The sequence below is a fragment of the Guyanagaster necrorhizus genome (genome assembly GCF_019112545.1).
Source record: "Guyanagaster necrorhizus MCA 3950 unplaced genomic scaffold BT62scaffold_3, whole genome shotgun sequence".
Taxonomy (NCBI): domain Eukaryota; kingdom Fungi; phylum Basidiomycota; class Agaricomycetes; order Agaricales; family Physalacriaceae; genus Guyanagaster; species Guyanagaster necrorhizus.
In genome coordinates this window covers 1,033,710-1,061,049 of record NW_025064882.1, presented here as the reverse complement: position 1 = coordinate 1,061,049, position 27,340 = coordinate 1,033,710, and the positions used below count along the sequence as shown (strand labels likewise).

Genomic DNA, 27,340 nt, shown 5'->3' with positions numbered 1-27,340 from the left:
TATAATATATGGCCGGCAGAAATTAGATAAACGGTTCACACGGTGTTGATCATTTATGTACTTGTGTCTCCTAACAGAAAATCCCCAATGATATTTTTCATATCCTCTTCCTTGGCACGCCTTTTCTCCCAAACCTCGTTTTTTTGTTCATGGCCACCGTCGCCGTTCGTACCTTCCCACTGCGCATCCATCAAGTGCTGTCCTGTCCATACAGGCAGCCGCACCGAAGTGGTCCCAGATTGCATGCTACCGCGACTACTTCGACTAGTAAAAGTCGTGTGACATGCATAGCAGAGATAAGGTGATATGAATCGGGAATGCTCAATGACATCGCTTGTCGTTTCGGCAGCATCTAAGGTCCGTATTGATGTACGTGACTTCCAATCTTGTATACCTTGCTGCACAGGTCTGGAAATGAAAGCTGAGAGATCAAAACCCTGGAAGCATGTAGTTCTCTTAACGTACTGTTCACAAAGTATACACTTCCGAGCAGATCCCGCCTTAGGTATAAGTTTTCCGCAAGTTCGTGCAATGGTGGAAACGGTTGAAGGGTAGTCTTTTTCAAGGCCTACAATGAAGTCTATAGCCGGGTTAGTACATCTTGTGTGGCATGAAAGGGAGCGTACATGCCTTTCGTCAAATTAGCGATGTCCTCCTTTCCGCCAGGAATCTTTTCTTTCCCGATAACGTTTAAATTACGCCACCAACATAAGATGGCGCATTCCTTCATGCCTATGTCTCTCAATGGTCTGATTACACGGACAGACTTTCGGGTAGGCGACGGTACGTCCAAAGATGCCCATTCTTCTTGTGCCTCCTCACGAACAGTAAAGCCAGCGCCCTGCGATATAGCCGAGATGAGAGATACTGAAAGCGAAGTCAGAGATGTGCCCAGAAGGAGATGTGATGACCCCGTTGAACGGGCGGTGTACAAAAGTAATATCCGTACTAGTGTCGGTACGGCCCGTGATATCGCAGTATGTGTCGGGAGATTTGATAGAAAGGTCCGAAGAGAGGTAACTGGATCTACGATCGTCTCTTTGGAAAAAAATGATATGAAGATTTCTGGTCTAGTTTTAGCGAAGACTAAATGCATCATCCTATACAAGGCTGACCTTCGTTTGAGAGGTCGACCTCCAGGTCTGAAGGAGAGGGCCTTCCGCCAACAGACTCCCACCAAGAATTATCAAAAGCATCCTCCAAACGCAACGGAATAAAATCCAGGGATCCGTAACTTGCTATGGCTGTGCGAATTTTTTCCGTCCTGTCTTTCATCTAGTCACCGTTGGTATGTCACTCTGTTCCGTGGATAGACACACACGTACCCCAGGAAACGCGCTGCATATTTCGACATAGCATATACTACCCTTCGGCCATATGGGGGCGTTGCGCGGATGATCTTTTCCGCCTTGCTGATTCTCGGTCCTGTCTTCCTCGTGGCGATTCGCAAAATAGGCCTGATACGCGAGATCCAACAGCACCGTCGAGCCCAATCCACCTGAAAATGCCAGAAGAAGGTCACCCGATGCCTTCAATGCCTTCCGCCGCGGGCCCTGAGGTAGCTCGTTCACGAAAGGTTCCAGTGACCGTCGGAATTTGAAGGAGACGAGAGGTGTAAAGCATTCCCTGGATATTCTGTTAGTGATAGTACTTGCACACCGAGCAACATCGCACTTGCAATATACAGCATGCCGTATAACAATGTTTCCTCGGTTCGTCTTGCATTTTACACAATCCCTTGATTTGTCGAACTTTGGTCGACCTATGTGTGCATCGTTGGGTTTAGTCAGGTATGGATTGAGTATCCCACTCACGCTCCATGAGTACATCTGTTTCCGTAGCAGGATTTCCGCACGCCGACATTGTATATCGATGAAGAAAAAAGGGTTTTAGAGCGTAATGGTAAGAGTCAAACTGCACGTGGCTGCGCTATCTCAGGAGTATTTCCTTATCTACATTCAATTTTCTCTTTCTCCTTAGTATCGATGTCCCATTCCGCGTTTTTCTATGGCACTCTTATGCATCCAAAGATCCTTACCAAGGTCATCAAGAATGACGGCTCTCACCTGGAAATATGCCCTGCAGTTCTCCTGGTTTGGGAATCATCTATGTTGCTATCTGAAGGCGCCCTCATCGTCCATCTACGATAGGAACATACCCGACACAAAGTCAAGGTCGGTCGGTGAGCCATGATGATTGTTGGCAATAACATTTATCGTACCTCAGTCGGAAGAATACCCTGGAGTTATACCCTTTTCTCAAGGTCAAACATTCTTCGACAGAGAGCTCACGCAAGAAGAGAAGTGTGTCCGGGGAACTTTGGTGCACGGTCTAACCAATATGGATATCTTGCTTCTGGATGTTTTTGAAGGAACGGTGAGTCTGTCAGTATTCACCGCGCCCACAAGCCTTATCTTTCTAGGAATATACACGGGAGCCTATTCCTGTCCACCCGCTTGAAGATACCATTAACCTATCTGAATACTCTGTCTCAAACGATGACAAGTATTTGGTTCCTAATCTGCCTGCACCTCTACCACCCATCGAGGAACTGGCGGAGGCTATCCCAGCTGAGACTTACATCTACCGAGACACCAATAACTTGGATGCAGAACTCTGGTCCTTCGCTGACTTTGTCAGATTTAATGCGTGGAAGTGGTACCAGCCAGAAGCAAGCGAAGTAGATGGCAGGAATGGGAGATACCATGGCTCAGCAAATGTCGTCACCGAAACGATAGCTGTGAAAGCATAGAAGGATGAAAAAGGTAATAATTGATATATATGTTAGTATTCGGGGACAAGAATCGAACGTTATGTAAATTGAACCAACGTCCTCCATTTTGGGGGCGGGTGAAAGTCTTGGATCTACCGGCTATTCTGGCCCCGGACCACGTTATGGGGATTTTTTTTTTGCTTTTGTTCCTGACCATCATGACTCCATGAACATTAGGTTCTAGTAGTACCGTTCTACAAGTGAGTAAATTCTTTTCATTTTACACTAATGATGGGCTTTCGGGCTAGTCGAAATAGCATGTTAGACTACCAATGCAGTATATGCACTGTGGATACCTTTCCTTGACTCTGAAGTCAATTCCAACGATGTTGCTCCATTTACTAATTCTACGTTTCATAGGTCTCGCAATCTACGATTATTAAAGTACAATATAAACTATAAATAATACACTTATAACTTGACGGTCTGGTAAACTTTCCGATGTAAAATACGAAGGGTCAAAGCAAGCTATCGTATCAATGAGTCCGAGTCAATTTATGTTGGTAGCTTGAATTTTTTATTTGCATAGCCCCCCACAATCCTCCCCATGCCTAACCTACGTTTTACTCCAGGATTTAGTGATGGTGTTTGCGGGGTGCCAGGAGAAGATTCTTTTGGAGCAGGCGCCACAGGTAATCGACCTGGCTCGACCGTCACTTTCGAAGGCCCCTTATGCCTGATACTTGTTGGTGGGTCAAGTATAATCATACTCGGCTCTCTTTCGACTGCCGTCCCGGCCTCTGCTCCTTCAATTTTGACTACGGATGGCGTGGCCACCTCTCGTTTGATCGTTGTCCTTGGGTTTACTCTTTTTGGAGCAGGTTCGGTGAGATCTATAATCATAGGCTTCGGTTTGATGGGTTGCTTTGCCTTGAGAGGTGGAGGCGGTGAAGATAAACTGAGGTCGAGTATGTCCGGATCCAGCTTTGCTTTATGGGATAGCGAGTAAGACCGGGATGAACGCTTCGATGTGCGAGCTTGACTTGACTTCACGTCTCGAGAGCTTGAGGCTACCGCTAAAGGGCGTGTCGCATCTAAACGAGACCCCGACGTCTTCACGTCAGAAATAGAGACGATGTACGGTTTGATTTCGACGTTGGAATTTGACAGTGGTTTCGGACGATGAAGAAAGGCTGCAGACATGATGTCCGGGTCCTGTTTAATTCGAGGCTTGACATCGGGGCCAACACTGACACCTGAAGAGAAGGGCCTTAGAGGATGCACAGTTGGTTTGATGTCTGGTTTGACATCGATCTGGCTGACTGGTATGAATTTCGCCTCTATCTCATGGCGAGCAGGTCCAAAGGAATGCTGTTGCATAGCTCTTGTAATTGATGCCGCTTCGGCATCGAATTCGTGCCCAAAAGGCCGTCGGTTTCTGGCTGATTCGTAACTGGAAACCATGAATTAGGTTCACGTAGTTCGATCGTTCATGAGACACTGACAAACCCTCAACCCTCATCCTGACTTCCTCTTCCGGCGGCTCGGGCCTTTCAAGGACTTGGCACAGGGTTGTTCGCTCGCCCTTGGGAAAAGTGCATAGGTCGTCTAGGGTAAGAACGGTCTAAGAGCATAATGATCAGGCCTCAACTTCTTTGAATATAATTACACAAACCTCGTCTTCTTTGATGACGTGCGAGACGAAGTAAGAGAGGCTCCTCTCCATAAGATTTCCGGCGATTTTCCGTTCAGCGACATTTAAAAGGTAAAGGAGCCCTTTGGCTCTTGTACAAGCGACGTAAAGAAGTCGTCTAGAAGCAATTCAGAGGTGTTTGATACAAGCGAGGACGTGAGCAGACCTTTCCTCAGCAATGTCCTCTGATCGATGGAAAGGAAATGTGCCCTCCTCTGCTACGGGGAACGTGAAGACACAATTCAAGGGACAAATGATAAGACGTACCAGCTGGAATGATCACAACGGGCCATTCCAAGCCTTTCGCGGCATGGCAGGTGGATATGGACACTTTCTAAACGAACATAGTAAAATATCGGATAAGGAACATAAAGGTAGAAGACCGACGTTAAGATTACCCTCCTCATTTTGTTCGTCACCTTCCGACGAGAGCATAGATGCTTGCAGAAATAGTCGAAGTGGAGTATACCTGTTGGAGAGGCAATTAGTGCCGGGGCGGAACCTGCCAGATGTACGCACTCAGCTTCTTCCCCAGGAGGCAGGTGAACATCAGTGAGCATCGAGCCCTGGACATCACTTGCAAATGTAATCAGTTCTTGGACGTTCTCCCATCGAGTTTCCCATTCTGGTTGCGTCTTATGCAGATGCTCTTGGTAATCTATGAGCTTCAGTAGCTTGCGAATTAACGCCGAGGGAAGAACTCCCTGATAAATATGTCTCAGCGTAGAGCGCTAGAGCGCATGATACATAGAGAAATTGCCGTACTTTATTGGTCTCTTCCCGTAAACAACGGATTGCCGCCACGAAAGGTGACAACTTCCGCTTGACCGCCGGCTTGATATCGGGGACTTTAGCATCGCATATTCTTTCAACTAACTCTAAGGGAGTTATGACCATTGCATCGGCTCCGGTGAAAAGTTCACCTAGAGTCTGAAGTCTTAAAATCAATATATCGCATAAGGGAAGAGTAATGTGCAGAACCTTTTCGCCAATGCCTCGACTCGGCACATTCACAGCGCGTGTAAATGCAGGACCGAAACTGGAATTATCGACAAGTTGTAGATATGCCAAAATATCTTTGATCTATGTATAAAGATTCCCATCAAAGACGCATAGGGATGTAAATCATATACTGACCTCCAGTCGCTCGAAGAATCTGTGTCCCCCAAGAATCCGATGAGGAATGCCTTCTTTCTGTAAGGCACTTTCAATAGCCCGGGACAGGGCGTTGAATCGTACTGCATGACTGAGAAAATGGTGTCAGTTTTCAGTGAGTCGTTTACTCACAAAGGACTGCGAAGTCGCCCCAGCGAAGGGCTCCTCCCATATGAGCCATCACCCGTTTGATCTCCATGGCAATGAAAGAGGCTTCGTGGCTTTCATTGTTACACTGACGAAGGACAGGTGTTATACCGCTAGGATGAGATGACAGAAGAGTCTTTGGAATGCGATTCTTGTCTGAACGAAGGCGGTCGTGTTGCGTCAGCGAAGAGTTTCGGAATAGCATTGACAAACCTTGTGATACAATAGCCAGGCTGAGTTTAAGGATAGAGCCAGTTGATCGGTAATTTTGTTCTAAAAAGATCTGCTCCGTTCCGGGAAAGTCTTAAGAGAATAAATAATTTAATAAGATGGTTCTATGAGACGAGCTTACGTCGCTGCATTTTTTCTAAATTTGCTACTTCGGCTGCTCGCCAGCCATATACTGTCGGACATGTCAGTCAAGTAATTGCGTTGTGAGACTTCTGCCGGTCCTCACTGGACTGGTCGGGATCACCGACGATGGTCACGCGACGCGCTACACCAATGGCCCGCATAAGTTCATATTGTGTAAAGTTGGTGTCTTGGCTGTAGAAAAACGGGAAGATGAACCACAATAAAAACAGGAAATGTCAATTACGCACAACTCGTCTACAAGAATATGTCTACACCAGCTTACTGCCTTTCTATGCCCAGAGAAAAGCTTCAAGCCAACAACCAGCAAGTCGTCAAAATCCAAGCTGTTGTTTTTCTTCAGTTTCCCTTGATATCCACTGTAAAGCTCTGCTATAAGACGGTCGAGGACAAGGACAGTATTATGTTCATTAGGATGAACGGCTGGTGTCATAGTGAGAACGTCTTCAGCGGAAAGGCCTCTAGCTTTGAACTTTGATATCTTCGATTGTAGATTTCCGGGCTGGATTTCGATGTCATTTGATACCATGTAGTCTTTACGTTCCTTCAGCAAGCTTGATATGATTTTCTTCCTGCATACAGACTTCAGAGTGATAACAAAGGTTAAGAAAGATAGTAGACGCACCCCTCCTCTGTATCACATATGGTAAAGTTACCTTTAATTCCGACATGCAGAGCGTGCTTTCGTAGATACAAGGCACACAACGCATGGAATGTACCCATTCGAACCTGAGATGTTCTTTCTTTGCCAATGAGTTTGGTGAGCCTCTCACGCATTTCATTTGCAGTCTTCTTTGTGAATCTAATAGGTTGTCAGACACAAGAGGCGGCTTTGGGGTGGTCATACGTTACTGCACATATTGATGACGGCGGCAGCAAGTGGTGTATTATGAGATGGGCGATTCGCGACGTCAATACCTAGACAGTTATTGGTGTGGAAGGCCTCTGAAGCATTTACGCAAGATACTACCTTGGTCTTGCCACTTCCTGGTCCGGCCAGTATCTGAAGAGGAATATTTGGGTCGTGTTGAACGGCTTCGATATCGTTGAAGTTAGCTTATAGCTTTTCATAAGCTGGCAATCTTACCCTGAAGTTGGGCTGGATTCAGTGACTGCAGGAAGTTGTGTGCCTGTGTAGGCCCCTGCCTTGAAGGCGCGGACATGCTGGTGGCAGACAAGGAAAACGCGACAAAATAATTCAAGTCGCGTCACAATATCACGTGGGTGTCAGATGTTTGCAACTTAAAAAGGAAGCTTAGATGATCAAGCGGGTTTGATTCAAATCTTATCAGATACGCCTCACCGCACACACGTTCCGTCGGTCCTCTCCTTTCCTCCATCTCCCATGCCATCCTTTCGTCTCGTGGCGGCCTACTCCACAGTCTTTGCCTTCATTATCTATATCCTTATCTCAGGTATCCATAACGAAGTTGGAGAGTTATTCCTAACCAGTTCGAAGAACAGTGAGTACGTTGCGTTTCACGTCGATTGTAAGACTAAGTTTATTGGGGAAGAATTCCCAGATTTCAGTCTATACAGGCAGTTGGATACACTCAATGCCCATGATTTTCCAATAGGTACAAGGCATTTTAACTCATGGAGCGTTGTTAACACATGCGCTCCAGATGACCCAACCCGTCGCGTTATCATCGTAGGCGACATACACGGCATGTTCGATCATTTACAGTATGCTTGTGTGATTTTGCGCTGAGAAATGCTGATTCCGTCCCTGTAGAGCACTCCTTGCCAAGTTATCCTATGAGCCGTCTTCGGATGTCCTCATCAGTGTTGGCGATATTGTCACTAAGGGACCGCATACTGGCTCCACCGAAGTCCTGTCCTACATGGCGTCTAACAATATCACCGCCGTCCGCGGAAACCATGATCAAAAGGTCATTGAATGGCGTTCTTGGCTAAACTGGATACACTCTCTGCGCGGCGGCAGCCAGTTCCTCCGAGAGACCCGAGACAAATGGAATAAAGCCCAATACCATGGAGAGATTGACATCGAAGATTGGGTAGAGAAACAGACGAAACTCGATAAGGCCAACAGCAACTGGTGGAAGAAGATCCCTGATGGTTGGAAGCTGTTTGGTGATCACTTTGAAATTGCTCATACTATGAGCGACAAGGAGTTTGAGTACATGGTTTCTCGGCCGCTGAAGCTGCATGCGCCTTTCGCACATGCCTATCTTGCTCATGCTGGCATCCTTGCGTCCGATCCGCACTATGAACCCTCGTACAAAAACCAACCATTGGCTCGGGTGCCTGTCATATCCCCAGGCCCCCCGCCGGACACTGACATCCTTAGACGTCTGCAAGAACTTGCTGTTCTCACGGAGGTCCCCCAGAATTTGGACCCATGGGTAACCCTCAACATAAGAGGCGTCAAGAATATGGAAGTTACCAGGTATGCGTATATCCACGGGTATCTGCATATATTTAATGTCTTGTTTTTTTTTACAGAGGCAAAGATGGTACACCCTGGTCTGAATTGTACAACAAAGACGTGGCCATGTGTGAAGGATTCGAACAGAACATCCACACTACAAAGGCTTTACCCTGCCAGCCAGCAACAGTCATCTATGGGCATGCTGCTTCTCGGGGGCTGGATGTCAAGCGCTGGACAATCGGCATAGATTCGGGTTGCGTGAGTATCTCGCTTCAGTATCTGTACCAGCTTACATTTATACAGGTTTACGGGAAACGACTGACGGCGTTGGTCCTTGGCGGTAAAAATAGCCATGTCGACTTCACCGAGCTGGAGAGAGACATTGACGACGTCATGACCCGCTCCATCATTCCCTTTGGCGATCGGGGGAGAGGCCAAATCGTCAGTGTCTCGTGTGGCTCTTAGTAATATCCATGTAATCATACTTTCATCTTTGTATAATTAATAAACTTCTATCTCATTATATCTTACGGCATTCAGCACATACTGTACCGAGGTCTGGAAGGACTTTTGACATGACGCTCCTAACGGGCTAATAATAGATATTATTACAATTCAAAATATCGCTTAGCACAAGAACATAAGGTTGGTGTCCATGGGGTGGGAGCTCGACAGCTTGATGTATGCAAATGTTGATTAAGCACTTGTGCACGGTGGAATGTTGATGGCACCCACCTGAGGCTTCTGACTATATTTCCTCCGAAGAACATCGCGAAGATTATTGAGAAGTTGCTGATAGCTTTGTTGAGGGTTTTGCCCTAAGTACGTACGTAAATCAGTCATACACTAGAAAAAGAAAGGCAACTCACCTAGCGTCACCATGAAAGCCTGTGTTTCGAGGCATGTGAGAATATGTACCAACTTCAGACAGAAAGACTACTTACGTAGCTCATGGCACCGGTAGCATTCCCAGCCTCCTGTGTATCTGCGCTGGTCTGGGAGTCCTTGCAACCACTCCATGAAATCTGGATATTGTTTAGCAATAAATAGTATACCACGAAAGATGAGGATACGTACCACGTCAGCAGGACTGGTTCTGGTAGCACGCGCATACTTTTCTGCTTTTTGACCACCGCCTGATGCTGTTTTGACAAGGCCCATGGCAGACTTGAGAACGCCTCCCATGTCGCCGCGTGCGTAAGAGCCCACGGCAGATAGGAGTCCTTGGCCAGCTTCAGCGGCTATGTTGGGCTCTTTGATTTTACCTTCAGTCGAGTACTACAATGAAGGGGTCGGTCAATCTGCTAGTATACAACAGTGATGAAACGTACGACGTAAGGAAGATCTGAGTGGTGTAGGCAACGTAAATTCAAGTACAGGGGAAAGACAGCATGAATTACCAAGTGCCGACCCTGAGTGGCAAGACTGGTACAAAAAAGGTTAGCCGGAGTCCGTAGTCAGACTGTGATGAAGCTTACATCGAAAATAGCGGTAAGGCGGCATCCGGCCGGTAATGGTTTAACCATAATTTGGTGCATTAGCTATAGCTAGATAAGATTCATTGAAATGCTAGTCGGTGGCAACTTACATCGTCAACGATATGTCCATTTCGTTGATGGTCAACCTGGTAAGTCGTGAGCGATGCGTAGATATCAGAAGAATATGAACTTGCTGGATAGATAACTGTATCACAGGGACGTGAGTGATATAAGATACAACATGTATATGCTGACCCTCATCGTATCCATCAGCTTCGTCACCATCTAAGTCTTTAGTTTGACCGCCATGTCCAGAATCTATAGAATATATATATAAAGCAAAAATGAAGATGTAGGCAGTTGACTCACAGTGGAAGAAAAGAGAATCGTTGGGCTGTGCCCCGGCGACAAGCCACTGCATCGCGCGTAACTACATACGACATCAGTTATAGTAACAGCTAATCAAGACGGACGGACAATGTTATCCCTGGTAGGAATTTGACGAGGATTGCGCGAGTCATCAGTCAACATAACGATATCGTCTTGCTTATAGCCGAACGTCCCTGGCAGAACGGTGAGCAAAAAGATCCGAATTTGACCGTTATACATACTAATGAGGAAGCGCTGGATGTTCTGCGCATCGTTGATACATCCACGAAGCTCTCCGTTCTGCCCGATATAGTTGATACCAATCTAGATTATGGGTTAGGAAGATGTATATTAGATGATGTGAAAACACTGACACACAGAGCCTTTTTCTTTCCCGTGCATTGAGAATACTGGAAGTATGGCTGCTGAACGGGATAGTTGGAACCTTGATACTGCGCTCCATAGTTCTGTTGCTGCATCGAGGGCCTAGGCGGAGGGCCGCCTTCCAAATCGTTAGCCATGCGAGTTAAATGTGAAAAGGAAGACGCTAACTGGGTGGAGCATAACCATTGGGCTGTTGTTGCTGGTGGTTATGATGGTATTGCTGCCCCGGATACGTTCCTCTGTCTACAGGAGGAGGGCCAGAGGGCACGGAGTAGCTGAATGATGACATAAGGTAGCTCCTGCCTTGGATGCTGCAGAACATCTTACGATTGAAGAGGAGGGGGAGGTGGTGGGGGCCCGCCATATCTGGTGACAAGCGTAGTGAGCTTTGATTGGAGACAGTCGAGAATAAGGGTGAGGCTAACCCGGTAGCACCTGGGAATCTATACAGGCCTCAGGCTCTGCCAATACTTGGCGAAAAGAACATACCCTGGAGGGGGAGGTCCCGGCGGAGGTCCATATCTTCGCCATGGAAATGAGCCTGCAATCAACAGGTAAATGGAGACCACATACCCATGAGGAGGAGGCCCTGGAGGAGGTCCATAGGACGGTGCGTAGCTGGGGTTATATCCACCTTGTCTGTCGAATCTGTCTGTAAGGCCAAGCTCCTCGAGCAATGAACAAACTTGCGTACGGGCTGGGAAAGCTGAGAGCCTATTCGTTCAGTACTGACGACGTTGAAGAGCAAAGGACCTTGCCTTGGAGGGCCTTGGTTGTTCCACATATCTGTACAAGAAAGTCAAAAAGCGGAAGGAGGGGTTGTCATTTATATAAGGCAGCCGACCGAAGTAACAGCACAGCGGCACAGCATCACAGCACCGCCACCATTGCACGATATTTCAAATTCAAAGCCATCATGGATCCTCGGAGAAAGGTATGCTGCAGATCTTGATATCGGGAGGCATACTTGAACGTCCTGGACTTCTCGATCTTTGAACCTTTTCATTCTTGAACGGTGGAATGCTGCACCCTCTTAATGTTAACGTATCTATGTATCACCAACGTTTTGGACACGATACGGTGAGAAAGACTCATCCCGAACCTCGTGGTTGCATACCCACGCAATTATTCCTTCCGGATCGTTGTAACTGCCGAGAAATTCTCACAGAGGCAGTTACATTCTTCTTGACTACTAGTAGTACTTCTGCTCTTTCCGACATGGCTGGCAGTTCAACTGGAGATTTGCCATTCTCTGCACATCGTCGCAAGGCACTAGCTGGAGCTTCCGGATGGGTGTGTGTCTTTGTCTCTTTCTTGATCACCTCACTTATTCGTACTAACAGGTCGGGCTTGTGCGCAATCGTAAAGTATTTTCTATTGCAGTCTTTGCTTCTCAGGGAGGACTGTGAGATGCTCTTTTCCTCATCCCCTGTCTTCGTTTACCTCTCCCAATAGGCTTTATGGTTCGTAAGCAGCCCAAGTCAATGTTACCTGGCTAACGATGGACCCCAATTATAGGATATAATCAAGTGCTGAGTCTTCTTTTTAATATGAAAGCCGAGCTGATATTCCTCAGGGTGTCTTTTCTGGAGTACTTGGGTAAGCGTTGCCTTTGAAAAAAAAAAAAAAAAAGATACGCACGAATTCGATTCAACGACATCCAGAATGTATAGCTTCCGTCAGCAGTGCGTCACTGGACCCTTTTGTCGATATGTGTATCACTGTATCTGACTCTAGGATGGGCTCTGCTGTTTCAGATTCAGCGAAAAAAGGATGGCTGGTCGCTATACTCGAGTTGGGAGCTTGGTTCGGTGTTCTGGCGTCAGGTAAGTGAAGAGCAGCTCGTCAGCAAAACAAAATCAATTACTTTCTAGGTTATCTGGCTGACAAGTTATCCCACAAACACGCCATCTTTCTGGGTGCATATTTCTTCCTACCCCAAGGAAGTTTCAATATTGATGAGTCTGTTTTTCTAGCGGTCGTCGTGTTTTGTATGGCGGTTATCGTTCAGGCGGCGGCCAAAGACCCCTCCTCTATTTATGGTGGCAGATTTGTAGCCGGCCTTGGCCTTGGTTCTATCAGCATGGCAGTTCCACTCTACAATGCCGAGGTCAGCATTGCTTCGAGCTGTCTTAATTGGAAAAACCTCAAGTCAATGTAGCTTGCGCCTCCAGAAGTACGGGGAAGCTTGGTAGCGCTTCAACAATTGGCCATCACGTTTGGAGTTATGATCTCCCTCTGGATCGATTATGGGACAAATCACATCGGCGGCACCGGTAAAGGACAGGGTGAAGCAGCCTAGCGAATTCCACTTGCGCTTCAACTAGTGCCTGCGATCATCCTAGGTTGCGGAATTATTTTCATGCCATTCTCACCTAGATGGCTGATCAACCAAAGACGAGATGATGAAGCCCTTACGGTACTCAGCAATGTCCGAGCACTTCCCCGGGACGATGACCTGGTACGTATCAAGTTCCTGTAAGTGTACCGACACCGCACTTTGACCGATTCGCACTGATAGAATCTGGTCCATTATAGCGAAATTAAAGCACAATACGTATTCGAGAAAGAGAGTTCTGAAGCAAAGTTCCCCCAATATCAGGATCCGTCATTCGCATCCCAATTCAGACTAGGAGTATATGGCTATTTAATGTTGATTCTTGATCGGAGTGAGTTCTATATTGTTCATAATGTTAATTCTAAGTCATGGCAAGATTTACTTTGGCGTGTCGCTGTCGGCTCACTGTAAGCGATGCTATTACTAACTGATCATCAATCCTTTCACGAATCAACGCTGCTCTAGAATCATGTTCTTTCAACAATGGACCGGGGTCAACGCTGTTTTGTATTACGCGCCTAGCGTCTTCAAATCTCTAGGTCTAACCGGGAATACGTTATCTCTTCTCGCAACAGGTGTTGTTGGTATTGTGTAAGACACGAGTCAGATGTGATCGTTTCATCCTTGCTGACATCGGCTTCAACGCAGTATGTTTTCGGCAACGATTCCAGCTGTCTTGTTCATTGATCAGCTGGGACGGAGGCCGGTTCTCGTCTCTGGGGCTTTTTTTATGGCTACGTGAGTTTGGTAATTTTATCGGGCGAGGTATTTTGCATTATAAACTCACCATACTATTCTCTAGATGCCACTTTGTCATCGCCATCTTGACTAGTATATTCCACGATAGCTGGCAGAGGTGCGGGGATTTCTGTACAAGACCAACTCAGACTGACGTGTTTCTTGTTTAGCCATATAGGTAGACATATTTGGATAATGATAAACTTACTTACAAACTTTCATTGCTGATTCAGCTGCTGGATGGGTAGCTTGCGCCTTCGTTTGGATTTTCGTCATGGGTATGTATGTCGTGTCCGTCGCTCCATTGCTTTCCCTCAACGATGATGGCAGGCTTCAGTTACAGCTGGGGTCCTTGCAGTTGGATTATCACCTCTGAGATACTCCCTCTGAGTATTCGAAGCAAAGGCAAATCTATTGCTGTCTCCTCATACATTCCACAAATTTCCTGATGAATACTTTTTTCTCAGATGAACCACTTCATAAGTAGAGAGCGAGGGTCATAGTTTTCATTTTGAAATGCTTATATATCTTAGTTGGTCAGGTAACGCCATCGATGTTTCAACACCTTGGATACGGAACTTTCATTTTCTTCGGAGTGGGTTTCAAGGTTTCATGACCTGACGATGATGCTGAATCGTGGCGTAGATTTTCACATTTCTAGGAGGCTGCTTCATTATGTGTCTGGTACGTTCGGCTTCCTACCTGGAAGAATTTGTATTATCGAGAGTGTCAACTTGGGTCCCGGAAACAAAGGGAGTAAGTTTAGAAGAAATGGAAGAATTGTTCGGTAATATCACCAGCTTGGCCTCAGAGGATCTCCACCGTCTTGAAGACATCCATAGACGCTTTGGCTTAATTGTTGGAAGTGTCGACCAGAAGCATGGTAAAGCTGGCAAGGTGTCTCATGACGAGAACGCAAGGGAGAGCTAGGCGCACTTACGAAAGCAATCTTACTTCGTTTTGCGTTGTATGATTAAGAACTACGAGGCGCACCATTCATTCATGTACTTTGGTTGAGATTCGCGCTCATAACTCCACCCAGGTATTTGCCGACCTTTCGACGCGAGACAATGTGCCTAGCTGCGGAAAATGGGGTCGTCGGGCATCGTTAACTGCAGGACCACCTAGGATCAGGCACAAGATATATAATTTTTTCGAAAGAAACGTGTAGAGACTTGGTTTTAAAGTAAACATTGTCAACAGCTGAGCGCATACACGTGCAATTTCGGTACATTACCAAGACTCAAGAGCCCGGACTCTTCTCTGTCCTTCTTTGATCATAACATCGGGTTAATACATCAAGTCATTCTTGATCGTGGGCCAGCAGTTCCTTAATATACTTGCCAGCCGCCTATGTGATGTTAGACGCCTTGCATCGATAGTACGTCCAGAATAGATGCGCATTTCTTTGGCCTGCCTCTGACTAGGTTCCGGGAACGCAGTCGACGCTTGTATCCGAACTGCTGTTATAAAAAGAAAGCACTTATAGGACTTTTACGCGGACGAACGGCGGCGTAGAACTTGGTGGAACCTATAAGCCTCGTGCAATGGAAATGTACCTCGGTCACTCAGCACAGATGGAATGAAACATCGCTCGGTTCTGACTATCCGCCGTCACGAGTTCAGACATATTCCGAATAGTGTTAGGCTCGACAGCCAGCCTGGCACTGAAAAGGTGTTATTATTCCGTCCCTCATCCCTTCAGTAGCAACTACACGACCTCGTCAGACTAGTTCGAGTCTAGAATGGTGTCGCTGGACCCTATATTTTAAGATCTGACATCGACATAAATGAATAACGAAATCTGACACGCATACTTACGTTGAGTCATCATAGAATCACCCGCATTAATGATAACAAGGCTGGAATGTCTGGCGGATTGCACATGCACCCGGTACGTGAGTGGCGACTAGGCATTACCCTGAAGATATCCGGATGCAAGGCACCTTCAATATCCACGCCCTCAATGCGTTATTACATCAGCAAGGCGACGCGAAAAAACACGTAGGCTGCGATGCGTTGGAAGGGCGTGAACAGCAGGCCTCGGAAACTGGTCGAATAACATACCTCAGATACCGTAAAAAGCGTAATTAATTGTCAGCTTTCGAACGACACAAAATACACAATCTCCAGCAATATGCACCAAATTCCAGGGCGAGATCTGGCCGCCACGAAGTTCGTGGACCCAGCCGTAGGAATTATGAGCCTCCCCAAATCCAGGCAAAACATCCTTCGGCTGTCATATCGATATCTTCTCGGCCGTATCCATCACCTACTTTAACACCTGGCGATACTTCTTTGGATGACTCGAGCTGAAAAGGCATTGAAGCACCTCTTCTTGTCCAGGCGTGGAGTATCCAACGCGTGGCTATCGTGAGGCGACTCAATGGCAATTTCATCTCGATGATGTATTCCAGAAGGAAGATGAGGACCGAGAAGCCTGGCTTCTATCGGTTGCGGATGGAGACTCCCGCGTCGGTCAGGTATCTGCAAAGCTAAAACTTTGTTTAACGCATGCAAGTGTGAGTTCCGGGATGCTATGGTTGGTGTGAAACACAGACGCCGTGTCTCTGAAGGAGGTGAGGAGTGCAGCGCTCGTGGTCCTTTGCCCTTCCAAAGAAGAAAGAAAAAAAGGTGTGAAATCGACGGGCATCGGATGGCGTCGTCGACATTAACGGTGGTCAACCTTTATGCATGGATCGTCGATGGCCCATATTTATCTTAGCTGGAAGAATGCTGCATTAGAGGGTATTAGCCCTGCATAGATACGAATAGATAAGTCACGCAAGGCAACTTCCGCTCGCCGGCGCTCTGTGAACTTGAGTTGAGAGATAGTAAAGGGCCGGATATGCTTACGCTTACGCTTACCTGGTAGTTGAAACAGACATACATTAGCTTCTCGCCGCTCTCACCGCACTCGGAGACAAAATACGGACTCTCTGTATTTATTTTCGTATAAAAGAAAGGAAGGAAGAAATCGGGAATGAGTCCTACGAGGGAAACTTCGGAGAAAACTGAAAAATCCCGAAGGAAGTGGGTAAGCTGACATAAGCGACAATCATACCTTCGGCATCATCTTTCCTTTTCCAACGATTTCATGACTTTTTCTATTCCCTGCACTTGCCTCGCTGCTAACACGAGGCACCCGGGTACGTTTGGTTCCTCTTGAACGCTATTTAAGCCTGCATAGCGACCCGTTGACTGCCTGTTTTCGTTTTGACAGACATTCCACTGTTGCTCTCCCGACCGTCGCCAGCACACAGCACATTCGAGGCGCACGTAACGCCTGCATTTGGTTCCTAACTTGGCGAGAAGTCCGTCAGGTGTCTATAAATCATTAATATTCATCTCGGACCGTTTCTATCTTGCCTGGGAAGGTCGAGCAGCCAGCATTCATCCTCTCATTTCTTAATGTCGGACTATCGCCAGAGTCGTAGAGGAGAAAGCGGACGTGGTGACGACTTCTCCCCAGTGGACTCGCCCACTCGCATCACCGTACCGCCATCCCCCGCAGATCGTGTTAATGCGCCGCGTTACAATTACTACGCCCATTCGTCTGGGACATCCCACTCCTTGTCTCATTCTCAATCGCAGCAACCATCCGAAGCGAATGTTATGCAGGGAGAATTCTCGTTCTCGGATGATTCCTCGGTGCCATTAGTGGAGGATCAGGGATTGGACGAGCTGTGGGGATCGTTGAGACAGAAGAAGCAGACGCAGATGGCAAAGGATAAGTCTAAAGTCAAGTCGCTCGAGGAAGTCGAATTCTCCCAGCAAAGTCCCGAAGTATCCGATCCACCCCGGCCTCCAATTCACAAGTCGGTGAAGAGGACCAAATCCTTGTACGTCGCCTCTTGCTCGGCTCCTTGTCATTACTGACTTCTGTAACCACCTCAGAACTTCCTTCCGCGAGTCGAGTGACGGGAAGATACTTATTGCATTCTTCGACATGCGCGATGTTGCCAAGGAGAACATAAATGTTACTTTCCAGAGCCATCGTCTTATGGTATCGTGGTTCTCTGTCACTGTCAATGAAACGGAAGACGAAGAAGGTCGTGTTGTGATAGAAAAGATAGAAAAGAATTACCAAAGAACGCTTCCCTTGCCCGAGGGTACCACAGTTCGTCCTGGCATGCCTTGTCACATTCATCTTCTCATTGACCCTCTTAGTTCGAAGAAATTAGAGGCACAATGAATGGACGACATTTAGTCTTACGTTTGCCCAATAGCCGCGCCTTCAAGGTTCAGAATGTAACCGAGTCGACGGCGGAATTTTAAGTTACCACGTAGCATCTCTATGCCCTGTGTACTGCGGGGATCCATATGTCAGCCTTACATAGGCATCGTGCCAACGACAAGTCCGGAAACGGGTTGCAAGCGAGCGACTTGGCCAGCGGGTCGATGGACCGCATTGATAGTGGATGGACGCATAGATGGGGCGTGTTTTTTTCTGGAGTGCGAAGTTAAGTAATATGGTACGAGTGCGTACATCTTATTTAACTCTTAATCATGACACAGAGCCACGAGTAATGTTTACGAGCTGGTACGCGTACGATTACTTACCAAATACTTAACATAATCATTGAATGATATTGACATCATGTGAACAGTACGCCTGCCCTAAAGTGTCTCGTATATAATACCTCGACTGGGGGGAGCGCTTTTCTTTGTTCGACCAGGGATGGTCGCTCCCCTCGGTGAGTTCTTTCTTTCTTGTACGGCATCTTCCTTACGCCGAGTTACAGAGTAAGCCCATGAGCAGAAAGTTGTAGCTCTGTATCCTCTAACCGGCGCTGCGAATAATGAGCCAGGGGTTTCGGATAAGCGAACGCAAATGTACGTGAACGTGTCTCCTGCATGTATAATCCTGACTTATCTGATTTACAGGTAATCTGAATGGACCGGTTCTTACCGCGATGCCCTGGTAATGACGATAAAGAGGCTGAACACCCCAGTTGGGGTGTAAGTCTGACGGCGGTGAGTTATTGCTTCGCTCGCTTAAGAGACCATACTGAATCGGGGGTTAAGGATGATACACTCATCTAGCAAGACGACGCTTTCAAATCAAGTATCCCGGGCCATCTTTTCAGTATAATCTCTCTTGCACTATGTCCCTGTGTACCTGTTGAGAATTCAGCTGTAAAAACAGTTTACGGCGTGAGTAAACACTTGACAACAGAGTGGTAAGGGTGTTTTTTTCTTGGCAATGACAGTTCCAAATCCCAAATCAACGGGAACATATGTCGATTTTGCCTTGAACACATTCCGATCTACGCCCTAGAGAGTTTTTTTACGTCTGCTGGTTAGGTTCTACGCAGCGTAAGTCTCAGGAAAGAAAATCAATGTTATGATGCTAATTACTTCAGAGAGGAGACGGTACGGTCCCGCGATACTAGTTTAAAGGCATTGACTTGAGTTTTTTCATTGCCTTCTAGAGTCCAATAGCCCAGGAGCTATGGAAATATCTGCATTGTACGCGTCAACCACGTAAGTCAGGCTTCTGAACAGAACCACGAGTACTCGTGCATGTATAGGCACGACTGCGGTCACCGCAGGGATGGTGATTGTAGTGCATCGTCCGTCGACAAGCGGTCGGAATTGGCTAGGTCTGAGACGAGTCCCACAAGATCAGGTCTTTGGGCCTTGGGGTCGGTTTCCCCCTTGACCCATTTACAGCCGCGCTCGTAGAACTATTCTCGTTGGGTAGAGGTCATACCTAGAAGTGACGATAAATGACTAGAAACCTTACAGGAAATTTTCTTGCGAATATTACTCACCGTACCAGTCTACCGGAACCTAAGTACGGGTCTCATCCCGGCCAATTTCGTCAAGAAGTACATGTCAACCAGCCGGCCATTGTCCCTGAGCACCATGAGAGCACCGTCGTTGGGGCTGCATACATTAAGGTTGATGATGTCTCATCAATAGGCCGCCAGAAGCCGACATGCGAGGGAGAATTGATCGATATGTTCCCACCAATGCCTACGGCGAGCATAACAATCGAGGGAACGGGGATATACCTTTCCACAGTCTGTGACTTCTGTACGATACGGAAGCATTACAACGCCTGCATCGAACGGCGTGATGAGTTCGTTCGTGTCAGAGCTGAGTCGCGGAAGCGTGCCTTGCTCGGACCGAAGGTCCCATATAAATTTTTCTGCTGGATTCCATGGCCATGGAGCATGTGTCCCCTACAACGCAGCCATCAGAACCGAGGTCCGTGGTAGAGGGTAAGACTTACTTGATGTGGTCGGGAAGGTTTCAAGGTGGAGATACATGAACTGTGCTTCGTTGATAGATGCGTACTAGTAAAATGCATTATTAATTCCAAACAATAACATTCGTTGCAGCGAAGGCGACAAATGTCGTCTGTTCCCTTCATGTCTTATGACATTCTTGCCTCAGATGAACAGCTCTGCAATTTTTCAGTTTTACTGTAGCATCCAGACCCTGTCTGACTCGCTAACACAGATACCGTCGTGCACCTCGTTGGAATCACCGAAGCCTCAACTATTACTGACATTGCGTCCGGTCTGAGCATGTACGTCAAATCCGCTGCATCTCTGATGAGCTAGGTTTGTGACCATACCCTTTAGGTTCAAATTCATCTGGAAAGTCACCATGTTCTGCTGTTTAAATGTTGCCGCCGCCGCCCCATGGTGCTGGCAGCTGCTCAGCTCACATGGCTTTTCATCGTGTTCGGCATGGCCGCTTCCAGTGGTGCTATCTTTGAGAAGAGCCACCAGAAGGACAAGCATGCTGGTATTGTCTCGGTCGCCTTGTGCAGATCCTCGTTGGCATTGATGGTCTACCTTACCCTGCCGAGAGTTTATGTATAGCATTCGCGTCAAATGCATAGCCGTATAGAATACTGCGAAGCAGGCCTGGGGACGTTATAGCATGTATGTCAACGAGTCGGTCGTATTGAACACTACTCTTAAGTCACTTTGCCTTACTTGCATGTTGTCCTATTGAAATCGGGATAGTGTTCGAAGTAACTGTGTTTTATATGGCTGGTATTCAATGGGTGTTCGCATACTCTGTGAGTGGGTTCTTCTATGGCTCGATGTGGCTAACAGCTGGAAGGTTCACGGTTGAGACTTATGCGACTACACGGTCAAGGTAATTGCTGCTGTGGCCGCAACACATCCGAATTTCAAAACGTCGGAACAGAATGGTACAGATGTGCAGGCCTGTTCTGACAGCGGTCTGAAATTTTAGGATTATTTAACTTATGACCTTACCACGATTTTTACTATAGGGGAGATACTACTTGGGATGTTTTAGCATGGTATTAGGATGGATTAAGCTGTATTGAATAAAATTTGATGAACTTGGCCGATCGTGTCGATTGCCAATTGAACGCGTTGCAACTTTATTCCGGCATTCATCATCTTTTCTTCGTTGACAATGGTGGGCATATTAGCATCTGTCGACAATATGTTACTGACGAAGCAACAGTTTGGATGTTTCAAAAGGAGCGTCTTTTCGCATGCATTCAGGCCGGAGCGAAACGTGATATTACCAACACGTCGTTTTGCCAGTACTACTCAGTCTTCAGCGCACTCCATCGACTCGGACCAGACAGAGCGAGCAAAGCCCAAACCCAAAGCAACGACGCCTCTTCGACGTTCTGCATCAGCTTCTCTCCCCATTCGTGCTAATCCGACGCCAACTCGAAGCGACATCCAAACTGTTTTTACGCTGGCCACCGCTGAGCGCTACCTCCTGCCCAGGTTTCGTGCACATCATAACCTCACTCCCAATGCTCGTCCTTTTCATGAATCCTGGTGGTTCCCTCGTTGGGGTCCCAAAGATAGAGAGGGCGAGGTCTTTGTGTTTGCTAACGGTAGCTTCGTCTGTTGGGGGCTTGGCGAGCAGGATGCTCGCATGTTCGCATCGGAAGTACTGCATCGTGTGCGCGGCATCGAGGTTTCACCATTGAAGGAGGCAGAAACGGAGGAGCTGGAGTTCGTGACTGATCCGACTGAGTCAGTTTATTTGTGCTACTGGTGCAGGATAACTCACTAAATTTTTGCAGGACGACCCGGCTACAGGGTGACTTGATCATACTTGGCCAAACTTCTACTCCTCCTACATCCTCCGACCTTCCGTCGATGGTTTTCCCAAGCGAAAGCGTTCTTAGTCGCTACGCTTTTTCACAAGCATTGTCCCGTTCGACTGCACTTTCTGCTTTGGAGGTGTCACTAGACGAGTACCTCTCATCAATGTCCCTGCTTCCTCAGTCTCTTGAGAAAACTGGGAAGCCAGGGCTGGGGAGGGAGGCATTGATCAAAAAATTGGGCCAGCTCATGAAATTCAGACAAGGTCTGAACCTAAACCGAGAAAATTTCAGTGATGTACCGGACTTTTACTGGACGGAGCCTGAGCTTGAACGTGCGTTAATCATAGATACAGTGACTATTTGCGCTGCTGACTTTCTTAGGCCATTTCAACTCGTTGACTGACGCGCTTGAGGTCAAGCAAAGAACAGATTCCGTGAATGACAAGATCACGTATGCGGCAGAGCTCCAATCTGTATTGCGACAGCTACTGACTGAGGTACCTGCAACTGCTTCTTCCGTCATTAAGCTAACGATGGTCTAGTCTTCCTCGCATATGCTCGAGCTGGTAATTATTGCGCTCATTGCCGTGGAAGTTGTCATAGTAAGTTGTCCAACAAATCTTCCAGTTGTTGTCACGTTGACCGCGTGTTAGGCCCTCATTCGCGATGGTCCCGAGCTCTGGCATATGATCAAAGGGAAGGGAGGCGGCGAGAAGAAAGGCGCTGGAGAGACAGATATTTAGATAGAGGCATGATAGATTAGTTTTGGATGTAGGTTTAAGGACTCTCAAGGGTAAAGTCGGAACTAAAGCTGCTACTCTTGGGATTGATTGCTTGGACGCATTTATTCTTTCCGTACACAGAGCTTCTACCACAGACGTGGGCCGTATTCATCCCTCTAGTCCTCATATCCTGGTGGCACCGGTCGTCGGGGTCGCTGGGGTACTGCAGAGGCGTTGAGAACACGCCAATGGCATAGGGACGAAGACATACAAGGATAAGTTATGGGAACTCTCTCTGCAGGCTTATAGCCAAAGTATTTCTCTCGGATGGAAGGGACGGTGTACGCCATCACAGGACCAGCGATTCCCATTATAAGGGAGTAGAAGATGACAGGTCGCTCATGGGCTTCCCGTTGCTATCTGAGCAATCAGAAAATGTAGAGAGACAGTGGCGAGGAAAATGGACATGCCAGATATCGATATGTTCGTAGAAATGGACCAGCGACGGCGGTCATCGTTGCGACTGTGGATCAAACTGGAAATGGGCGGTTGAATTCGTCACATGGTAAACAAGTACAACGTTAACATCATCTCTCTTCTCTTCGCCCAGCATGTCTATGGAGGAAAGCATTAGCTTGGAGGAGACCAACAAGATCCGTATATCTCTTGGTCTCAAGCCTCTGACTGACGACAAGGCTTCAAGCGACGATAAGGAGAAACAGGCGGAAGACAATTATGCAAAACAACGAGAACGCGAGGCTAAGGATCGCGAAACAAAGTAAACATCCTACAGCACTTTCCACTTTTCAACTCTGACGAGTTTTCTTTGCTTACAGGAAAATTCAGGATAGAATAGCCAAGTGAGTCTTATTTCCTCAGAGTTCAATTTGGTTCCTACTATCTATGGTGGCTTAATAGAAACATCGCTTCTGTTGTGTAACTGGTTCGATGCATCGATGCTCATATACGCACCTTTCCTAGGGTGAGAAATCGACGGGAACTCAATGCTTCCCTCAAAGGCTCGACGCTTGGTGATGCAGATGGCGATACCGACGATACTCTGAAATGGATCAAGAAGAGTAAGAAGAAGGAAAGGGAACTTGCCAAGAAGCGCCAACAAGAATTAGAGCACTTGGACAAGATGTATCAACGAGAGGAGTACACTGAACGTGAGTATCGTATGTCGTTATTCATGTAAGCTCCTTACTGACTCCTTTGCTATCTAGGTGATCTTGCTGGCCTCAAAGTTAGCCATGACCTCGATGCCATGGAAGACGGTGAGGACCGTATACTCACCTTGAAGGATAGTCGAATTTTGGACAACGAAGGTAATGTTCCTCAACTGTGTTGCCCTTTCGTCTTCCTGATAATTTCGCAGAGGATGAACTCCAGAATGTTGAAATGGCGGAGGCAGAAGCCACTAAGAAGCGTAATGATCTAAAGATCAAGAAGCGCGAATACACAGGATACGACGATGAGGAATTTATTGACGGAAAACAGGGGATGAAACGCTCTATTCTGTCGAAGTACGACGAAGAACTTGAAGACTCACAGGAATTGGTCAGCAGGCTGTACCTGTCTCTCCGCTAGGATTGATTTTATTTCCTAGGGTTTTCGTCTAGGAAGCGCGGTGAAGTCAAAGAAGGCAGCGCAAGAAGAAGAAAAATATGCGGCCGCAGCAGCAGTGAACAAATCACTTTTGTCCATAGACTATGACAGTAGGTCTCTTGTTTCTTTCTATTGGAGTCGCGCCTCATCCCTCTATAGAAAATATAGAAGTCGGCGACTATCTCAAAGAAGGTGATGTGGGCTTCAAAAAACCGAAAGTACGTTGTATACTTTACTTTGTGCTTCGGCATGACTCAATCAGTCTCCTCCAGATGAAGAAGAAACGGCAATCCAGGCGGATTCCGGCTGAGACTGAACTAGCTGATGTTAGCGAGATGGATGTCGATCAGAAGCCTGTAGTTCCCCGACTGCGTGACCTTGACGTGAATTTTGTCGATGATGACGAGCTTCAGGCTGCACTGGCACGCTCAAGGAAGACAAAGCTTCGGAAAGCCACAAAACTGTCTCCCGAAGAGTTGGTGAAGAAGAGTGCGTCAGAAATATAGTGTTGTACGCCTTTTTCTGACATGTGCTTTAGTTGCTGCTCAACGAACCAAGGAGGAGGAGGATGACATGGTTGTCGATCGAATGGAAGACCGGGACGATACAAATACTGAAGGGGTCTCTGCGGAGGGTCTAACTTTCGATGATACGTCAGAGTTCGTACGCTCTGTTGGAAACAATCCCGTTTTCGTGAAGGAGGAGCCCAAAGAAAGCATACCTGCTCTCGCATCTGCAAGCGGCCAACGACGTTCTTTGTCAAGAGATATATCCATGGCGCCCGGAGATGAAGTTTTGGAGGAGTTGGAAGCCGGGGAAGTGGCTGTCAAGGATGAGGACGACGACGATTATGATATGGATATGCTGAACGCTATTGAAGATGTCCTGAAGACTACCGAAACTGAGAATGCAACCCCAGACGACGGCGTCGGTGGCACTTCATCCGAGCAAACCTTCAATTCCGGAATGGCGTCCACTTTGAACATATTGCGGCAGCAGGGCATACTCTCTGCTCCGAGTGCGGATGCGAGGGAGCGAGAGAGAACACAGCTTCAGCGAGATCTCTGGCTTGCCGATCAGCGCCGTCGCGTCGCTCAGCGGGAGATGGAAAGATTACAGTCGCGCGGAGGTAACCGGGACCAAGCGCAGCGAGAGTACGAGAACCGTATTCGGGAACAACAGGAGGCCCGCGATAACTTGGAGTCGTTCAAAAACTACAAACCCGATGTCAATATCGTGTACTATGATGAGTACGGACGAAGTCTCACCCCCAAGGAGGCTTGGAAAGCGCTGTCTCACAAGTTCCATGGAAAGGGCTCCGGGAAAATGAAGACAGAGAAACGGCTGAAGAAGATTGCAGAAGAGCAGAAGAAGGCTGCGATGGCTAGCGGGGACACTCCTTTGAGCATGAACAAGGCTTTTTTGCAGCGACAAGAGAAGGCCGGTCAGGCTCACTTTGTCCTCTCAGTGGGTAACAGGGGGTGAGTTTTTCGTTAAAGAAGTGCTACGATAATATCTAACGACATTATAGTGCTGTACCGCAAGCCGCTGATTTCATCGAGACACAACCTTTGTCGAAAGGCAAGACTGAGAAGACCAAGAAGAAGAAGGAAAGTAACAAGAATGCTCAAGCCCAGGCTGCGGAATCCGGTTTCATCACCTTACCTGCACCTGCGGTGCAGAATCTGGCAAATGGGGGAGCCTCAGGATCCGGCTTTTCTTCGATTGGTAGTACGGGTTCTCCTGCTCCCAAACCAGGCTTCTCTAGGATTGGCTCCGCCGCCGAACCGTCTTCGAGGGATGGGACTCCGGGAGCCTCCGAACGTTCGAAGGTTACGTTTGGATTTGGAACGAAGAGGAAGGCAGATGGTGAAGTTCAGGGCTCGCCGCCTTCAAAGCGTCGGTAAGTTAACCAGATGTGTCATTGCTATGTCCCAGTATGATACATATCCGTAACGTAAATGTCTATAGTATGCCGTCGGATATCGATCATAGTGTTGCAATACTTTTGAGACTCAGGTCTTTGGCAGTTGTGCAACGATCCTTGTCCAGTCCTTGAGCCCTTTGAAAAGATTTAATAAGCGATTCTTGACCTTCGTCAATCCTAGAAGGCAAATACATAATCAACGATTATTTTAAGAACGAGGCGAGGCATACCATTTCACACTGTGAGCGTCCCTTTCCAAAATCGTTTTCGCGGTTGCCCATGAAAACCGGACAACTTTCGGGAATCCAAAGACAGGGTCCATGCAATTTCGCATCCATTCCTTGGTATTAGGATCTTTCAAGATGTGTGGAGTATTGAGTATTGAGCTTTAGTTTGTCTGGGTCGAAAGAAGCACGTACCAGATGGATATCCGGAACCCATTTCCGCCACGGGTGGCACATAGTTAACCTCTTCGAAACACCACGTCTCAACGCAAGCATCTCTGGTGACCTTGGCACCAACACTAGCGGCACCAACTATCTTGAACTTGGAATCAGCTTTCGTTTCTACTATGAAGCGTATTCCGGTAAATTGTTTCGAAAGGTAATCTTGATAGTCTTTAGTGTTACCCAGGGCATCGACGTACACCTGTTAATGAGCTAATCAAGCAGTAGAACAGCACTAAGCCAACTAACCTCTGCGAGTTGGATTCCCGAGTTAATCACTTCTCGTATGAGAAGAATTGTGGCATCTCTCGATTGCTGGTTCAGATTTACTGGAGGCTGCTTCAACATGCCACTAGAAATATCCTGAGGACTAGAAGGTGGAGAGTAGACTTCATACTTCAATCCATGAGGAAAAGAATACAAACCTGATAACTCTCACAGACCAACCCAGAATGGCTGGATCAGAATTGAGGGTATTAAGTAAAGAGGATCTGATCTCGGGTGTCAGTGTTTTAGAGTCTGATTTGACATTATAAGTTGGCGGAGGAGACGGTTGCCCCATATACCTCACCTGCGAAGCCCATAGTTTCAAGAGTGCCCTGGTATGAAACTGGACAATACGCTACTCCATACACAAGAGGACCCAGAACAGGACCTCTACCTGCTTCATCTACGCCCAGAATATAGGGCCCCACTGCAGTAGGCGTCGGCGAATGGTATGTATAGGATCGAGTCAGCGGAACAGAAGGCCCTGGGGCAGAAGGTATCAATTCGGACATGGTGGTAAGATGTT

At 47.3% G+C, this 27,340-nt stretch overlaps 13 protein-coding genes across 13 annotated transcripts; 8 read left to right on the top strand and 5 right to left on the bottom strand.

Moving 5' to 3' along the window:
* Nucleotides 1–10: 10 nt before the first annotated feature.
* On the bottom strand, nt 11–1,902 carry BT62DRAFT_941926 (uncharacterized protein). Its single transcript, XM_043187813.1, has 7 exons — nt 1,815–1,902; nt 1,675–1,762; nt 1,326–1,626; nt 1,116–1,275; nt 631–1,065; nt 466–580; nt 11–408 (listed from the first exon to the last, which is right to left on the bottom strand). The coding sequence occupies exons 1-7, from the start codon at nt 1,861–1,863 to the stop codon at nt 54–56; spliced, it is 1,503 nt and encodes a 500-aa protein (XP_043044687.1). The 5' UTR covers nt 1,864–1,902; the 3' UTR covers nt 11–53.
* Nucleotides 1,903–1,932: 30 nt separating this feature from the next.
* Nucleotides 1,933–3,177, top strand: BT62DRAFT_990816 (uncharacterized protein). The gene is made up of 4 exons (XM_043190252.1): nt 1,933–2,093; nt 2,151–2,174; nt 2,227–2,376; nt 2,423–3,177. The coding sequence occupies exons 1-4, from the start codon at nt 1,986–1,988 to the stop codon at nt 2,750–2,752; spliced, it is 612 nt and encodes a 203-aa protein (XP_043044686.1). The 5' UTR covers nt 1,933–1,985; the 3' UTR covers nt 2,753–3,177.
* On the bottom strand, nt 3,109–7,254 carry BT62DRAFT_941919 (UvrD-helicase-domain-containing protein). Its single transcript, XM_043187812.1, has 19 exons — nt 7,168–7,254; nt 7,051–7,115; nt 6,928–6,998; nt 6,706–6,882; nt 6,311–6,652; nt 6,166–6,254; nt 6,061–6,111; nt 5,922–6,011; nt 5,694–5,864; nt 5,544–5,644; nt 5,388–5,489; nt 5,172–5,336; nt 4,926–5,110; nt 4,794–4,875; nt 4,674–4,740; nt 4,573–4,624; nt 4,389–4,524; nt 4,219–4,337; nt 3,109–4,166 (listed from the first exon to the last, which is right to left on the bottom strand). The coding sequence occupies exons 1-19, from the start codon at nt 7,241–7,243 to the stop codon at nt 3,269–3,271; spliced, it is 3,039 nt and encodes a 1,012-aa protein (XP_043044685.1). The 5' UTR covers nt 7,244–7,254; the 3' UTR covers nt 3,109–3,268.
* Nucleotides 7,255–7,362: 108 nt separating this feature from the next.
* BT62DRAFT_941918 (Metallo-dependent phosphatase) lies at nt 7,363–9,000 on the top strand. The gene is made up of 6 exons (XM_043187811.1): nt 7,363–7,543; nt 7,595–7,657; nt 7,706–7,766; nt 7,816–8,490; nt 8,547–8,730; nt 8,776–9,000. Exons 1-6 carry the CDS (start codon nt 7,426–7,428, stop codon nt 8,935–8,937), a joined length of 1,263 nt encoding a protein of 420 aa, XP_043044684.1. The 5' UTR covers nt 7,363–7,425; the 3' UTR covers nt 8,938–9,000.
* On the bottom strand, nt 8,982–11,410 carry BT62DRAFT_1071772 (uncharacterized protein). The gene is made up of 20 exons (XM_043178805.1): nt 11,398–11,410; nt 11,277–11,342; nt 11,193–11,225; nt 11,129–11,138; nt 11,031–11,069; nt 10,872–10,978; nt 10,694–10,821; nt 10,562–10,643; nt 10,428–10,513; nt 10,320–10,380; nt 10,206–10,268; nt 10,061–10,155; nt 9,951–10,013; nt 9,873–9,897; nt 9,804–9,817; nt 9,550–9,750; nt 9,417–9,497; nt 9,342–9,360; nt 9,208–9,290; nt 8,982–9,147 (listed from the first exon to the last, which is right to left on the bottom strand). The coding sequence occupies exons 2-20, from the start codon at nt 11,305–11,307 to the stop codon at nt 9,100–9,102; spliced, it is 1,269 nt and encodes a 422-aa protein (XP_043044683.1). The 5' UTR covers nt 11,308–11,342; nt 11,398–11,410; the 3' UTR covers nt 8,982–9,099.
* Nucleotides 11,411–11,626: 216 nt separating this feature from the next.
* BT62DRAFT_984396 (uncharacterized protein) lies at nt 11,627–15,055 on the top strand. Its single transcript, XM_043189857.1, has 21 exons — nt 11,627–11,996; nt 12,047–12,108; nt 12,159–12,166; nt 12,222–12,232; nt 12,280–12,302; nt 12,368–12,388; nt 12,441–12,529; nt 12,578–12,622; nt 12,680–12,813; nt 12,865–12,991; nt 13,031–13,181; nt 13,242–13,448; nt 13,507–13,632; nt 13,690–13,779; nt 13,844–13,897; nt 13,950–13,957; nt 14,013–14,057; nt 14,110–14,198; nt 14,247–14,262; nt 14,313–14,374; nt 14,425–15,055. Exons 1-21 carry the CDS (start codon nt 11,724–11,726, stop codon nt 14,707–14,709), a joined length of 1,926 nt encoding a protein of 641 aa, XP_043044682.1. The 5' UTR covers nt 11,627–11,723; the 3' UTR covers nt 14,710–15,055.
* A 2,339-nt stretch (nt 15,056–17,394) lies between these two features.
* Nucleotides 17,395–18,057, top strand: BT62DRAFT_883240 (uncharacterized protein; the record flags this gene model as incomplete). The annotated part of the gene is made up of 3 exons (XM_043182739.1): nt 17,395–17,621; nt 17,677–17,899; nt 17,950–18,057. 3 exons carry the CDS (start codon nt 17,395–17,397, stop codon nt 18,055–18,057), a joined length of 558 nt encoding a protein of 185 aa, XP_043044681.1.
* Nucleotides 18,058–19,190: 1,133 nt separating this feature from the next.
* On the top strand, nt 19,191–20,166 carry BT62DRAFT_404779 (uncharacterized protein). Its single transcript, XM_043180801.1, has one exon. It carries the CDS (start codon nt 19,512–19,514, stop codon nt 20,004–20,006), a length of 495 nt encoding a protein of 164 aa, XP_043044680.1. The 5' UTR covers nt 19,191–19,511; the 3' UTR covers nt 20,007–20,166.
* BT62DRAFT_926832 (uncharacterized protein) lies at nt 20,123–20,804 on the top strand. The gene is made up of 3 exons (XM_043185126.1): nt 20,123–20,196; nt 20,251–20,320; nt 20,376–20,804. The coding sequence occupies exon 3, from the start codon at nt 20,436–20,438 to the stop codon at nt 20,616–20,618; it is 183 nt and encodes a 60-aa protein (XP_043044679.1). The 5' UTR covers nt 20,123–20,196; nt 20,251–20,320; nt 20,376–20,435; the 3' UTR covers nt 20,619–20,804.
* Nucleotides 20,805–21,125: 321 nt separating this feature from the next.
* BT62DRAFT_926829 (uncharacterized protein) lies at nt 21,126–22,698 on the top strand. The gene is made up of 6 exons (XM_043185125.1): nt 21,126–21,192; nt 21,241–21,770; nt 21,821–22,176; nt 22,226–22,341; nt 22,387–22,446; nt 22,498–22,698. The coding sequence occupies exons 1-6, from the start codon at nt 21,190–21,192 to the stop codon at nt 22,585–22,587; spliced, it is 1,155 nt and encodes a 384-aa protein (XP_043044678.1). The 5' UTR covers nt 21,126–21,189; the 3' UTR covers nt 22,588–22,698.
* Nucleotides 22,570–23,121, bottom strand: BT62DRAFT_1071767 (uncharacterized protein). The gene is made up of 3 exons (XM_043178804.1): nt 23,037–23,121; nt 22,838–22,982; nt 22,570–22,789 (listed from the first exon to the last, which is right to left on the bottom strand). The coding sequence occupies exons 1-3, from the start codon at nt 23,079–23,081 to the stop codon at nt 22,743–22,745; spliced, it is 237 nt and encodes a 78-aa protein (XP_043044677.1). The 5' UTR covers nt 23,082–23,121; the 3' UTR covers nt 22,570–22,742.
* A 56-nt stretch (nt 23,122–23,177) lies between these two features.
* BT62DRAFT_941905 (SART-1 protein) lies at nt 23,178–26,224 on the top strand (the record flags this gene model as incomplete). The annotated part of the gene is made up of 10 exons (XM_043187810.1): nt 23,178–23,344; nt 23,403–23,426; nt 23,548–23,735; nt 23,793–23,894; nt 23,945–24,126; nt 24,176–24,284; nt 24,334–24,392; nt 24,447–24,663; nt 24,713–25,655; nt 25,706–26,224. The coding sequence occupies 10 exons, from the start codon at nt 23,178–23,180 to the stop codon at nt 26,079–26,081; spliced, it is 2,367 nt and encodes a 788-aa protein (XP_043044676.1). The 3' UTR covers nt 26,082–26,224.
* Nucleotides 25,912–27,326, bottom strand: BT62DRAFT_1038403 (ribonuclease HII; the record flags this gene model as incomplete). The annotated part of the gene is made up of 6 exons (XM_043178399.1): nt 25,912–26,278; nt 26,332–26,455; nt 26,521–26,749; nt 26,797–26,917; nt 26,973–27,066; nt 27,119–27,326. The coding sequence occupies 6 exons, from the start codon at nt 27,324–27,326 to the stop codon at nt 26,164–26,166; spliced, it is 891 nt and encodes a 296-aa protein (XP_043044675.1). The 3' UTR covers nt 25,912–26,163.
* Between the last annotated feature and the right edge of the window lie 14 nt (nt 27,327–27,340).